Consider the following 15,191-nt stretch of genomic DNA (forward strand, 5'->3'; position numbering starts at 1 on the left):
GATTGGAAGCCGCCCAGAGTGGCTGGGGAAACTCAGGTAGATGGGCGGGGTATAAATAAATAAATTATTATTATTATTATTATTATTATTATTATTATTATTATTATTATTATTATCCCTTGCATGAAACCTTGGAGAGGCGCTGCCAGTCTGTGCAGAATAGACAATACTGAGCTAGATGGACTAACAGCCTGACTCAGTTCAAGGAAGTTTCCTACGGCTCCTCTTCTCCCCAGACCCCATTCATGTTCTAGATTGCCCTGAGCATCACTGATCGCAGCTGGTTCTGTTGCAACATTCAGAGCTGTTTTTAAAGAGCTGTTTAGAACAACTCACACATTTTAGAAATCAGAAACAGCTAACGATAGAAGAACTTGGTGCATGCGGAGATAACGCTAAAATACTTGGCTTTTTATTGTTTCCTAGATTCGGACCAGGGAAGCTAAAAAAAAACCATACAGGACCGAAAAAGGCACTGTGCATTACAACATGAATGGATACCGCCCTCTGGCGACCATGCAAGGAGTAGCTCACTTCCTCCTTTCAAAACGCAAAGCAACTCAGTCTACAAAGGTGATTCAGAGCACCCCTTCCAGCTTACAGTCAGGCAGCTGCAGGTGCAATTGCTGGGGTTTCCTGTGCGGTGCCTTGTGATAAGATCTTATCAGAAATACATCTCGCCTGTGCCTTTCTGGGAAGATGGTGCAAACATCCCGGTTTTCGAAATCATAGGCTTATAGGGTTAGCTGCAGAAATAAATCACGTCCGCTCTCTATCCGTTTGCAATGCAGCAGCCAGGAAGATCACGACTCTTGGTGAGACACTGTTGTCAGCAAAACTCTTCTGCGATTCATCCAAGATCTAATAAAGATCAAGGCGAGGGGAATGGGGAGTCAGGGGCTCCTCAAAACGCCTCCCAAAAGAAAAGACCCATTTGCAAAGTATTTCTGGAGCTATTCTCTCTTTTTTTTTTTTTTGCTGAGAAGCTCCTTGCTGAAAATGCAAACCTGGTAGCCATTTGTTGTCGTCTTTTTGAACCAGCTCCTGTTCCCCCAGGAATGCCTTTCTTCTGAGCTTCTCCAACCCCCCTCCCCTCTAGTCTGGCTCCCAATGCCCTGCCTATGCCCGCCTGCTGCCCTCAGAGGGCAACTCCTATCACCCCTGTCTGCAGGTCCTGCAGGCTAGGGACGATGGGAGCTGTAGTCCAGCAACTTCTGGGGTTGGGGAAGCCCAGGCCACACACCCCTCTCCCCCTTCCAATAATTGCCTATTGATAACCTACTATTCATCCAAGACTGGCTTCCAAAACCCGCACGAATGTGGCAGTATAACTCGGGATATTACTTTGGGACATGTGTGTAGGGGGTCTTCTGATCCACAGCAACTGGAGGTCTCAGCTCTTCTCCTCCATGGTGGAAGACAGGAGGGACTGCAGACTCGGAGCTGGCTAGTAGCAAAGATGCCAACACATAACACAGGGGAAGGGGCACCTGTGGTCCTTGAGCTGTTGACAGACTACAAATCCCATCGGCCATGCCAACAGGGGCTGATGGGAGTTGTAGTCCGACAACGTCTTGGAAGGCCACAGGTCCCCCATCATCTGAATCAGATCTAACTAGCTAATATAGACAACAGTTCTTTAAAAGGTTCCACAGTGCTGAGTGGGACTTGGCGTGCCGTTCAGAAAGCGGCTAAGGCTAGTGGCATGCTTTGCGCAGGCGGCCTTGGGTTCGATCCCTGGCATCTCCAGTTAAAACAACAACAAGACTCAAGGAGGAGAGTCAGAAGAAGAAAGAGTCTGCCTGTGAGAGTACTGGCTGAATGGTCTGGCTCAGCGTCAAGGCAGCTCTTTATATCCCTATATCTACATAGCATCAAAAGAAGCCTGAATTAAAATCCACTTTGTTTCAATATTGCAACGAGCATCACTTTCCTGTTTGGTATTGCACCTCTACAGATTAACAGATCAATGTGTATCAGACAGACCATCAATTTTCAAAGGCGGACCTGTTGCATAATCAATGGATCGCATTTAACAAGATGATAGTCCCTAGGATTTTCAGAGACAGAAGGCACCAGCTACGATGATCTCAATCGATTTGGCTCTTAAAAGAGGCTGGGCGCCCCATGGGAGGTTTCGGTTCAGGAATGCGACCAGGCCGGCTTGCGTTTGGAGACGAAGGCCTTGATGCCCTCCTGTCCATCCTGCAGGGCCAGGTTCTCCACCATGACCCGGGAGGCCGTTCTGTAGGCAGCGCCGACGTCCTGCTCCATCTGTTTGTAAAAGGTGGCTTTGCCCAGAGCTACAACAGGCCGGCTGCTCTCGCATATCCTGCGGGCGATTTTCAGGGTCTCGTCTTCCAGCTTGTCCTCTGGGACCACCCTGCTGATGAGCCCGTGCAGAAGCGCCTCCTGAGCGGTCATGGCCTCTCCCGTCAACAGCATCTCCATCACAACCTGGAAAGAATTGTTGCAAAGAAAGAAATTAAGGGCCAGGCGGGCAGAGCAGCGAATGCAAAATGTACAGCGGGCCAGATTCTGCTAGCGCATCCTTCTCTAGTCTTCATCCAGGCAAGCAAGAATCATGACCAGACTTCAAGGACGCAGTTTCCAAAAGCTTGGGTCGCCAGCTGTTTGTTTGTTTTTTGGACTACAGTTCCCATCATCCCTGACCAATGGCCCTGTTAGCTAGGGGTGATGGGAGTTGTAGTAGGGTTTTTCCCCTGACCCCCCTGGCTGTGTCCTTCTGCTGGAAGAACTTTCTGACAGTAAGAGCTGTTCGACAGTGGAATTTGCTGCCAAGGAGTGTGGTGGAGTCTCCTTCTTTGGAGGTCTTTAAGCAGAGGCTTGACAACCATATGTCAGGAGTGCTCTGATGGTGTTTCCTGCTTGGCAGGGGGTTGGACTCGATGGCCCTTGTGGTCTCTTCCAACTCTATGATTCTATGATTCTATGGAGGACAGAGTGGTGTATAGGGAGGGATGGAGAAACCTATCTACTTTGGTTTCTCTCAGTTTCTCATTGTCCCAGTTTTAAGCACAGTTCTCCACATTTCCACATCAGCTCACAATTTTCTTTTGAAGTCCTCATGAAAATTCACCAGCATTTTAATGCAAATTTCTCCAAATAGGCATGTTTGTTTGCAGTTTTGCCTAATATATACATTTATTTTTTTTGCAAATCAATTTCCCCTAATGTAATGCACCTTTGTATGTTACTTTCTGTAATGCATGCACATAAGTCCATTTTGGCTCAACTTGAGAAGACGAAAAAAGATGTTTCAACTGTCCAAAAACAACCGGAGACCCAAGTGTCGGAAGCCGTCTTCTAGTCCGTCAAAAGAAATTGAGGGAAGGTGTGAAGTAAGGCCAGTGAAGAGAGTGACTGGGAGAGGGGGACAGTGATGAGGGCCAGGCAGAGAAGTTTGGAGGGCTCCATTTAGACCTCAGGTCAGATATTCCCCATTCCTGTACTAGGAAGATCATAGTATCTGGTTGGGGGCCGTTGTACATGCATGTTGGGAAATCCCATGGGATGAAAAAAGAGGAATGAGCCCCACATGGATGACTGGCCCATGGAGACCAAGTCGCTGTACACATACTGCCAGACCACAGGCAAATTCTTACCATTTAATAATCAGTGGGGCGAGCCCAAAACATTGCTACCCAAGGCAGAAGAGCAAATGTCTCCTCCCACCCGGCTCAACCGAAGGCTGACCAAGTTACTTTAGTGCATGAGGGAGAACGTCCCACAAGTGTGCCTCTCCGTGGGAGTCAAAATGCACAGGATAAATAAATGAAAACAGCTGCCTTTCTCAAGACACCTTAAATCAGCTGCCTGAGGCAACGGCCTCACTCCGCCTAATGCTTTGGCCGGCCCTAATAATGGCATGCCCACAGTTCTGAAGCCCCTGTAGTTCAGGCGCCAACATGACCACTGCATTTGGGGACTATCTGCTTGCAGCAAGTACAGCAAGTATACCAAGTACGACAACAAAACCCTTGTTTTGAAGAGGCCCACCTTTCTCGGGAGAGATCTCCCCAGGGCCACTCCAGGCGTTGAGCAGAACAGGCCGACGTTCACTCCCGGTGTGGCGAACCTGGATTTCTCGCTGGCCACAGCAATATCGCAGCTGGCCACCAACTGGCAGCCGGCGGCCGTGGCCAAGCCATTGACTTTGGCGATTACAGGAACAGGTAGCTTGGGGAGCATCGTCATGACCTGTAAGGAAGCAGGTTTTTTTAAGTGCTGGTGCTGACCTATAAAGCCTTACAGGGCTCAGGACCACAATACCTTAAGGACCGCCTCTCCCCATGTGAACCGACCCAAACCCTGCATCTCAGGCCCTCCTCTGTGCCCCCACTCCCAGAGAAGTTTGGAGAGTGGCTACACGAGCAAGGGCCTTTTCGGTGGCGGCTCCCCATTTGTGGAATGCTCTGCCCAGAGAGGCTCCCCAGGAACCATCATTGCATGTCTTTAGACAGGCCTTCAGCCATTATTAGACAATCTATAGCCTTTTAAATGGGGGGGGGGGCGGCGACTATTATGATGTGATTGTTTTATTGCCTTTACAGTGGTGCCCCGCAAGACGAATGCCTCGCAAAACGAAAAACTCGCTAGACGAAAGAGTTTTCCGTTTTTGAGTTGCTTCGCAAGACGAATTTCCCTATGGGCTTGCTTCGCAAGATGAGAAACGAAAACGTCTTGCAAGTTTGTTTCCTTTTTCTTAACACCGTTAATACAGTTGCGACTTGACTTTGAGGAGCAACTCATAGAACGCGGTGTGGTAGACTTTTTTGAGGTTTTTGAAGACTTTGGTGATTTTTGAAGCTTTTCCAAAACTTCTTTTAAACTTTTAAAACTTTTTTTTGGGGGGGTTGGATTTTGGGTTGGGGTGTTTGGAATTCAAGGACTTGGTGTTGGGGAGGGGTTTGCAAGTATCTGGAAGCTTGTGTGTTTTTTTCCTGCATTTTTATGATTTTCTGTGACCATTGGGCCACTCTGCTGTTTTTTTAAAAAAATTCTGGATGTGAATTTCTGTGTGGTGGGTGGCTGGGGGAACAGTTGAGGAGGGGGTTCTTCAGCAAGAAGCAAAGAGTGGAAGAGGAACCTTCTTCGAGTTGTCCCCCAGAGTCTTAGAAAATGTACAGTGGTGCCTCGCAAGACGAAATTAATCCGTTCCGCAAGTTTTTTCTTCTTGCGAGTTTTTTGTCTTGCGATGCACGGTTTCCCATAGGAATGCATTGAAAATCAATTAATGCGTTCCTATGGAAACCGCCTTCAGACCAGGTCCGGGGACAGTCTGTCCCCCGACCTCTTCTGAAGGCTGGGGGGGGGGACAAGGGCTTTTCTTCCCACCCCCAGCATTTTAAAAAACCCCGGGACAGCGGAGGACTTCTCCGCTGTCCGGGGCGATCTCAAAATGCTGGCGGGCGGCATTTTAAAATCGCCCGGGACAGGGGAGGACTTCTCCGCTGTCCGGGGCGATGTAAAAGCCCCTGGGAAGGCAGGCAGGGGGGACAAAGACTTTTGCCCCCCGCCTGACTTCAGAAGAGGTTCTGGACCTCTTCTGAAGGCGGGCGGGGGGCGAAAGTCTTTGCTCCCCACCGCCTGCCTTCCAAAGCCGTCCGGGACAGCGGAGAAACGTGCTGCCTTTCTCCGCTCTCCCGGGAAGGCAGGCAGGGGGGAGCAAAGACTTTCGCCCCCCGCCCGCCTTCAGAAGAGGTCCTGGACCTCTTCTGAAGGCGGGCGGGGGGCGAAAGTCTTTGCCCCCCCCCCGCCTGCCTTCCAAAGCCGTCCGGGACAGCGGAGAAACGCGCTGCCTTTCTCCGCTCTCCCGGGAAGGCAGGCAGGGGGGAGCAAAGACTTTCGCCCCCCGCCCGCCTTCAGAAGAGGTCCTGGACCTCTTCTGAAGGCGGGCGGGGGGCGAAAGTCTTTGCTCCCCCCCGCCTGCCTTCAAAAGTCGTCCGCGATAGCAGGAAGCGCTTCCCTGCTATGCCGGACTGCTTTTAAAATGCTGGCGGTGGGGAGCAAAGCCTTTCGGCCCCCGCCGGCCTTCCTGGACCTCTTCTGAAGGCCGGAGGGGGGAAAGGCTTTGCTCCCCACCACCAGCATTTAAAAGTGGTCTCCGGAGATTTCCCTATGGGCTTTCGTCTTGCGAAGCAAGCCCATAGGGAAATTCATCTTGCGAAGCACCTCCAAAACAGAAAACCCTTTCGTCTTGCGGGTTTTCCGTCTTGCGAGGCATTCGTCTTGCAAGGTACCACTGTACTGTACACTTTGTTGATTTTTAAATGTTTTTCTGTCATGTTTAGAAACTTAATTTATTGTTCCTTCAGTTTTTGAAATGCTCTTTACAGTATGTGTGACTTTAAAGAGCACTTAATAAACTCTTGTTGTACCAAATTTGGAATTGTTTGGACTTTTTTTGACCATAGGAACGCATTAATTGAATTTCAATGCATTCCTATGGGATTTCGTGCTTCGCAAGATGAAAAATTCGCTAGACGAAAAAACTCGCGGAACGAATTAATTTCATCTTGCGAGGCACCACTGTATTATTATGTTATGTGAATTATTTTGTAGATGTTGTACACTGCCCTGGGATATTTGGATAAAGGGTGGTATATAAATCTTATCATTATTATTGAGGGAAAGTGTCACCCGTATTCTTCTAACGACAAGATCCTTTATGACTTTCGTTAAAGCAGATGAACGCATTTAATAATACAACACTGATGCATTGCTAGTCAAATACAGAAAACCTCTCAAATCTATGGCCCCTAACCCAGGGGTCTGCAACCTTTAAGACAAAAAGAGCCACTTGGACCCGTTTCTGAAGAAAAAAAACCTGGGAGCCGCAAAACCATTGTGACATTTAGAACAAATATAACACTGCATATATTGTTTCTTACCTTAATGTCCGATCTGACAGCGGGCGGGAAGGTGACGTCGGGACGGTGCGTGACTGACGCACGCACTGCCCCCATGCGACGTCACAGCCAGTACAGCGCCCGCCACAGTGGGGAGTGTCGGGGCACACAATGCACCTCCTCCCCTCACTAATATCTGCCCCGGAGCCGCGGCAAAGGTGTAAAAGAGCCACATGCGGCTCCGGAGCCGCAGGTTGCAGACCCCTGCCCTAACCCATCTCAAAATTACGCTCAGACCATCCTGTTCCAAGTTAACAGTCCTCCAATTCTATTCAAGGGGCAGGTCTTAGCAGCTGAGTCTTCTGTTCATCAGGGTAACCGGTTACTCAGTTTCTTACGCTTGCCAACACTCAGCCAGATGTTATTCCATTGATTCTACCTTCAGAAAGATCAAGCAATGCTTTAACGTGTGTGTTGTTTTTTTTTTATGAGTAAACCATCCAATTAAAATTTTGTGACATGATGGGAAGGCGATGAACTGCCCCCAGGCAGGTGAGCTCTTTAGCAGTGGCGGCATCAATGTGAACCATCTCACCTCAGAGCAGGTCTCAAAGACTTCTCTGTGGTGCTTCTCGTCCTTCTCAAACGCCAGTTCCTTCAAGTCGTGCCCAGAGGAGAAAACGGGACCTTCTCCTGGGTGGGGGAAGGCATGTGAAAGGAAGCAAGAGAATTTTATGTGCATCTTGTACCCTCAATGTGACCAAATCCTTGCCTAGAGAACGACACGCCGACACACACATTACTGCAGAGATGGGGAACCTGCAGTCCTCCATTTCCTGTTTGTTCAACATCTCTTACACACACACCCTGATAAAACATACCCACAGTTTACTAGATGCCAGGACCAGACACACATCTACCCTCCCATTCTGAGGAGGAAAGCCCTATTCATTTTGTGGAGGTCTGCCTCTTTTGTTCTTTTAGATGTGGCAGCCATTTTGTGTTACGCCACACACCCCGCCTTCAAGCAGCCGCCATTTTGCAGTCTGGTGCCCACGGCACTTTCTCAAAATCCCAAATGCTCCCACTGGGCCTCCAAAGGCTGACGCCCCCCCCCCCCCCCGCCTTGAAGTAGCACAAGAACTTCTGGTGGCAAAGCAAGATGGAAATCGTAAGGGGGCTTTAAATGCAGAGAGAGAAAAGGTGCCCGAAGAGCGGGAAGAAATTAAATATGATCTGATAGTGAAGAGATGTAGGAGAGGGTGGAATCTGGGAGTGAATAGATGGAGGTGTCAGAGTTGGAGTGAAGACAAGTCTCTTCTTAGACAAAAGACTGTTCAAGAATGACAAGGTGGCACAAATACTTTGAATGGTTTTGTAAGACCAATTTCCCCACCTTCTTCTTCTTCTTATCACTACTATTACTATTACTATTGCTATTATTATCTATTAAATTTCTCTACTACCCTCCATCCAAGGCTCACAGAGCGGTTTACAATATATAAACCCAAAGTTACATACCTACCCTCATAGGTTTGATGAGCAAAATACCTGAAATGATAATGACTCTCAGATCGGTGCTTTCAATATCACGCAGAATATCCTCACGGAGGGAGCTTATCATGGAGAGCGAAAGTGCATTTCTCTTGAGAGGATTATTCAAAACAATGTTCCTGTGAAATATATTTTTTATGAGAGACGCTTTCATACGTAGCTGTCAGCACCGTGTTAAGATTTGTGGATAACAAAGGATTGGGTTGTATCAATGTGAATGTAAACTCTCCGGTAAAAATATGATTCACATTACATCATGAAACCGTGGGCATGCATTCACACTAAACCATGGTTTGCTTCTAACTGTGGTTTAATGTGATTTGGCAGCTAGACTGGAAGTTGCGTTGCAGGATTTCAGAGAGCGAAAATTACAGTCCAACCTGGAGATGGTAGGAAGCAAACCAGTGACCTTCTGCAACCCATGGACCAAAAATGTAGCTCTCTAGCTTAGCATCCAGAGACATCAAATTTGCATCCCATAAATATATGTTAACTAGCTCACATGGATGGGACGCGGGTGGCGCTGTGGGTTAAACCACAGAGCCTAGGACTTGCCGATCAGAAGGTCGGCGGTTCGAATCCCCGTGACGGGGTGAGCTCCCATTGCTCGGTCCCTGCTCCTGCCAACCTAGCAGTTCAGAAGCATGTCAAAGTGCAAGTAGATAAATAGGTACCGCTCCGGCGGGAAGGTAAACAGCGTTTCCGTACGCTGCTCTGGTTCACCAGAAGCGGCTTAGTCATGCTGGCCACATGACCCGGAAGCTGTATGCCAGCTCCCTCGGCCAATAAAGCGAGATGAGTGCCACAACCCCAGAGTCGGTCATGACTGGACCTAATGGTCAGGGGTCCCTTTACCTTTAGCTCACATGGTTGGGAAGAAAGTTGTTTTTCTCTCTCCACCAGATAAAAAAATACCTAACAAACAAGCAGAGTTGCCAACAGCCACAAAGCAAAAGAACATTAAGTGTGTATCTGAAGAAGTGTGCATGCACACGAAAGCTCATACCAAGAACTAACTTAGTTGGTCTTTAAGGTGCTACTGGAAGGAATTTTTTTATATTAAGTATACCAATTGCTGTTGTTTAATTCCCAATAATTCATAGGGTTGGACATTGTCTTATTACACCAATATAAACTCCCTACAACGTTAGTTAATTCTGCTCTGTCAGTTCCCATATTCTTGCTATCTAGTCTTCAAATGTAGGGATAAAAAGAGTGTTTTAAAAATTATATAAGTACAGTGGTACCTTGGATCTCAAACACCTTGGCACTCAAACACCTTGGAACCCAAACACTGCAAACTTTAAGTGTTCTAGTAATTTATTTCTTGCTTGCAGAACTTGGGAGCTTTGTAAAGCCGAGAGCCTCCTAGGTTGCAGCACAAAAGGCCTACGTTTTTGGTTCAGCTCCAGTTTTATTTGGGCAACAGGGTTTTCAAAGTCCACCATTAAGCACCACCTTTGCCCCTTGTCCCAGTTCAGCTCACGCATATATACGCAGAGCATTTCCATTACACGCAGAAGGCCTCAGGCACAATCAGCATTGTCTGCAGGAGAGAGCACATTTGCCTAGCAGCAGGAACAACAGAATTTTGAAATCAGAAGAGGTCCCCAAAGGTCATCCAGACTAGCCCGTGCTCACTGCAGGATCTTGCCCATTCTCTATGCTCACATGTTTAAAAGAGATGAAGCGGAACCCTCAAATAAGTCAACAGTCATTTGTGCAACATGAGGTGCGGGGGAACATGTTCCAGATGTTGCTGGAACCCAACTCTCACCAGCCTCGGCCAGCATGACCAATGGTCAGGGATGTCAGGAGTTTGCCCCCCTCCCAAACCTAGAGGAGGGTCAGCCTCTTCACCCCCTCCCTAAGCAATTCCCCTGTTAAAAAAAAAAAGCCACCCACTCTCTCTTTGCAGATGACATAAAAGCTCAAGCGACTTGGAAGAGACTAGAAACTTGACCCTGGCAAAGAGATGAGCAGTTGGTGGGGAGGCGAGCAGGCAAACCTCCCCAACCCAAATTCTCTGGGTCCGTTCGTGCATCACAGGCAGTGCGGTGCAGTGGTTGGAGCGTCGGACTAGGACGTGGGAGACCAGGGTTCAAATCCCCAACCAACATCACGGGGTGGTTGTGAGGATGAAATGGAGAACGGTGCACGGGGTGAGAACCGCGCATGCCAACCTCCTGGAGCTTTTTGGAGGGGAAAGCGGAACAGAAATGCAAATAAACAAGCCCATTCCTCCTCTGTCCGGCCCACCTGATCCCATCCTGCTGCCACGTGCGAGTCAGCCTCGGCTCCGCGGGAACTTGCTGGCAATGCTGCCTCCGCCCGGGCGCGCCGCCGCCGCTTGCAAAGGCGCGCTGGGTGCGGAGCAGCGGCCGCGGGAGCTGCGCGGTGCAGAGCCCGGCGCCTCTCGCAAAAGCAGCTGCAGCCATTGCAACCTCCCTCCCTGTCCGGGCCGGGGGCGGAGCAGGAGGAGGAGAGACGGTTCTGCACGCTGCTGACCCCTGCTGGCTGCCAAAGGACAGCCGAAAACTGCTCCCCCCCCCCTTTTTATATAAAAATTTAAATCTCTTAAAATACTATACCAATCTTTAACCATTTCGATTAATCCCTTCACCTCCCTCCCCCGCAACCCAGTACTTCCCTCCACCCGTGTGCGATCTTCTTTACCTATTATTTTTTGTTATTGTTGCGTTATTCACTTTATTTGTTATTCCATCCTTGATATATTATCATCCTATCTCCTTGCGCCTTTTAAACTTTTGCATATAAATTTTTAAACTCCAGCACCGACTTTTTTCATGTATTCCTTAACGCATTCCCACTCTTTATTAAATTTTTGATTAGAGTAGCCTCTAATTGATGCTGTTGATTTTGCCGTCTCTGCAAAGTCAAGAAATTTGGTTCTCCATTCTAATAATTCTGGTATTTTATCAATTTTCCAGTTTTTTGCCACTACAATTCTGGCTGCCGCGGTTGCGTAATGGAATATATTCCTTTTATCTTTAGGGATGTCACTCAATACCAAACCCAGCAAAAATGCCTGTGGTTTTTTAAAGATTGACCTCCTAAATATCTTTTTAAGCACTTCATGGATCATAATCCAGAACTGCTTTTCTACTACTGTAGTGGCTTTTTAAAAAATAAGAATTTGATCGCGCCGCACACCAATTTTTTTTTATTGCTAAGAAATACATCAGAAAACCAAAAGAGCGCAGCCAGGATTGTCCTTGTTGATGCTCTTGCTCTCATTTTGAAAAGATCTGTATCCATATTCTGCAAACAAACAAACGAAAATATTTCAGTTAATATGCTATGCAGGACTGGATTTAGGTTTGATGAGGCCCTAAGCCACTGAAGGTAATGGGGCCCTTTATATGTCCAGCTGTCCTTTGTCAACAACAAATTGTCACTGTTTTTTGTGTTGAATATATGCTATATGGTCATTTATGGACCTAATAGGTATCTCAAGCCATTTACACACAACAAAATATGTATTTTATCAAAGTAATTGTTGAACTGAAATACAATTAACACCATAGGAGCCTACACAACACAAAACACTGTTGCTGCATGTAGGTTTTATTTTATTTGTTTTTTATCTTATATTTTGGAAATATACATCCAGGGTTTTTTTTACTTCAATTTTTTTGGGGGCCCCCAAGAAAGTGAGGCCCTAAGCTATAGCTTGTTTAGTTTATACATAAATCCAGCACTGATGCTATACTATATGAAATGTTTAAATGTGTCTTTGTCCTCGAGTCACACTTGCCATCCACTCCGGCCACACCAGTGAAGTATACCCCACCCCCTTTGAGAACCACCTATACTATGTCAGGAGCTTGTCCTACACTCGAGTAGGACCCTGGCAGAGACACATGCCCAACTGGCACGTTCTCTCCCTCCTGGGCTTTCGTTCGGAGCTTCAAAAGCTTTCTTCTGCCCGAACATCGCAGCGACTGATGCCAACAGACACTGGCACACTTAGGGATCCTCAGAGTCTGCGCAGTTCGCGTGACAGACCTCAGCAACTCAGCATTTTGGCTAATCTACTTTATTTACATATAAACACACGGAGCACTGCAACATGGCTCCCTCTCTCTCTAGCATCAGATAGCAAAGAGAAAGAACAAAGGACAATAATCCCACTTCACAGAACACAGTAACACAAACATCCTGTGGGCTTATCCACACATAGAATCATAGAGTTGTTGTTTAGTCGTTTAGTCGTGTCCGACTCTTCGTGACCCCATGGACCAGAACACGTCAGGCACTCCGGTCTTCCACTGCCTCCCACAGTTTGGTCAAACTCATGCTGGTAGCTTCGAGAACACTGTCCAACCATCTCATCCTCTGTCGTCCCCTTCTCCTTGTGCCCTCCATCTTTCCCAACATCAGGGTCTTTCCCAGGGAGTCTTCTCTTCTCATGAGGTGGCCAAAGTATTGGAGCCTCAGCTTCAGGATCTGTCCTTCCAGTGAGCACTCAGGGCTGATTTCCTTCAGAATGGATTGGTTTGATCTTGCAGTCCATGGGACTCTCAAGAGTCTCCTCCAGCACCATAATTCAAAGGCATCAATTCTTCGGCGATCAGCCTTCTTTATGGTCCAGCTTTCACTTCCATACATCGTTACTGGGAAAGCCATAGCTTTTACTATACGGACCTTTGTTGGCAAGGTGATGTCTCTACTTTTTAAGATGCTGTCTAGGTTTGTCATTGCATAGAGTAAGGGGTCCCTAATGGTCATCTAGTCCAACTCCCTGCATTCCAGGAATCTCAGCTAAAGCATCCAGGACAGATGGCCACCCAACTTCTGCTTGAAAGCCTCCAAGAAAGGAGAGCCCATCACCTCTTCTGGGAGTCTGTTCCACTGTCGAACAGCTCTTACTGCCAGAAAGTTCTTCCTGGGGTTTATTCGGAATCTCATTCCTTGTAACTTGAACCCATTGGTTTGGGTCCTATCCTTCAGAGCAGCAGAAAACAGGCTCCCTCCATCCTCCATGTGACAGCCCCTGAGATATTTGAAGATGGCCCTCGTATCTCTTCTCACTCAGCTAAACAGCTGCAAATACAGTGGCCCCTTGGTTGTCAAATGCAATTCGTTCCGGAAGACCGTTCGACTTCCGAAATGTTTGACAACCGAGGTGGAAATGGCCATCTGCAATTTCAATTGATAAGCTGTTTGACTTCTGAGGTGCGTTCAAAAATGGAAGGAATTACTTCCGGGGTTTCAGTGTTCGGGTTCTGAAACATTCGGCTTCTGAGACGCTCAAAAACTAAGATTCCAGTATACAGTACAGTGGTACCTCTGGATGCAAACAGGATCCATTCCGGAGCCCCGTTCGCATCCTGAAGTGAACACAACCCGTGTGCGCACGGGTCGCGATTCACCGCTTCTGCGCATGTGTGTGACGGCATTTTGAGCATCTGCGCATGCGCGAGCAGCAAAACCCGGAAGTAACGCATCCCGTTACTTCCGGGTCGCCATGGAGCGTAACCTGAAAACACTCAACCTGAAGCTACTTTAACCCGAGGTATGATTGTACAGTGGTACCTCGGGTTACAGACGCTTCAGGTTACATACGCTTCAGGTTACAGACTCCACTAACCCAGAAATATTACCTCAGGTTAAGAACTTTGCTTCAGGATGAGAACAGATATTGTGCTCCGGCGGCGCGGCGGAAGAAGGAGGCCCCCTTAGCTAAAGTGGTGCTTCAGGTTAAGAACAGTTTCAGGTTAAGAACGGACCTCCAGAATGAAGTAAGTACCGTACTTAACCCGAGGTACCACTGTATAACATTTTAAGTGTGCTTCGAGTGCATTATGCAAATGTGACACTAGATGGCATTTCACAGCGTTTTTTTACATGTGTCTAGATTCCATCCCTGTCTCCTCTTCTCCAGCTTAAACAGATAGGGACGCAGGTGGTGCTGTGGGTTAAACCACAGAGCCTAGGACTTGCCGATCAGAAGGTCGGCGGTTCGAATCCCTGTGACGGGGTGAGCTCCCGTTGTTCGGTCCCTGCTCCTGCCCACCTAGCAGTTCAAAAACACGTCAAAGCGCAAGTAGATAAATAGGTACTGCTCCAGCGGGAAGGTAAATGGCATTTCCATGTGCTGCTCTGGTTCGCCTGAAGCGGCTTAGTCATGCTGGCCACATGACCTGGAAGCTGTATGCCGGCTCCCTTGGCCAATAAAGCGAGATGAGCGCCGCAACCCCAGAGTCGGCCATGACTGGACCTAATGGTCAGGGGTCCCTTTACTAGATTCCATCCCTGTCTCCTCTTTTCCAGATTAAACATGCCCAGTTCCTTTTGCCCCACTCTTTACAAACAGAGGCCTGCACTTTCAAATTACATGCCCCCCCCCTTATTTGCACCCACTGGAAATTTCCCTGTAAACTTTTTTCCACCCACTGTCTCCATACCATGTCAGTATATGGAAACATCACCGCTGCAGAAAGCCAGTATGTTGACATCACATGATGCGCCTATCTGTGGGAAAGAAGAATTTCCCAGGACGTTCACAGGCTGGATAGGTCTCTGTGAAGAGTGTAATCTGAAACCTTCCATTTGCGCATGTTCAGGAAGTTTGTCAGACTTGCTAGAAGAACTGAACTGAAAGGACGTGTTTTTCTCTAGTGCTATAATGTCAGAAATAAACATCATGTAAATAGATTTCTGACTTATTTTCTTTCCCCTGCGGAAGCAGGAGAGAGGGGTTGTGCATTTTATCCACTCTTGGGAAAATGTCGCCTATCA

The 15,191-nt window shown here is 47.8% G+C and overlaps 1 protein-coding gene across 1 annotated transcript; it reads right to left on the reverse strand.

Annotated features, from left to right (window-relative positions):
- Window positions 1–394: 394 nt before the first annotated feature.
- On the reverse strand, window positions 395–10,879 carry ECHDC3 (enoyl-CoA hydratase domain containing 3). Its single transcript, XM_082240881.1, has 5 exons — window positions 10,686–10,879; window positions 8,424–8,545; window positions 7,468–7,565; window positions 4,021–4,221; window positions 395–2,457 (listed from the first exon to the last, which is right to left on the reverse strand). The coding sequence occupies exons 1-5, from the start codon at window positions 10,862–10,864 to the stop codon at window positions 2,143–2,145; spliced, it is 915 nt and encodes a 304-aa protein (XP_082097007.1). The 5' UTR covers window positions 10,865–10,879; the 3' UTR covers window positions 395–2,142.
- Between the last annotated feature and the right edge of the window lie 4,312 nt (window positions 10,880–15,191).

This window comes from Podarcis vaucheri (genome assembly GCF_965113315.1).
Source record: "Podarcis vaucheri genome assembly, chromosome: 10".
In the NCBI taxonomy this organism is placed as follows: Eukaryota; Metazoa; Chordata; class Lepidosauria; order Squamata; family Lacertidae; genus Podarcis; species Podarcis vaucheri.

Bases quoted from the DNA above. Each gene is read 5' to 3' on its own strand.
- ECHDC3 (XM_082240881.1), bottom strand. From the start codon at position 10,864: ATGGCTGCAGCTGCTTTTGCGAGAGGCGCCGGGCTCTGCACCGCGCAG. The intron at 7,566-8,423 runs GTATTTTGCTCA...TCCCCCACCCAG, and splicing joins GAGAGTCATTATCATTTCAG to GAGAAGGTCCCGTTTTCTCC. The intron at 4,222-7,467 runs GTGAGATGGTTC...GCTTCCTTACAG, and splicing joins TCTTTGAGACCTGCTCTGAG to GTCATGACGATGCTCCCCAA.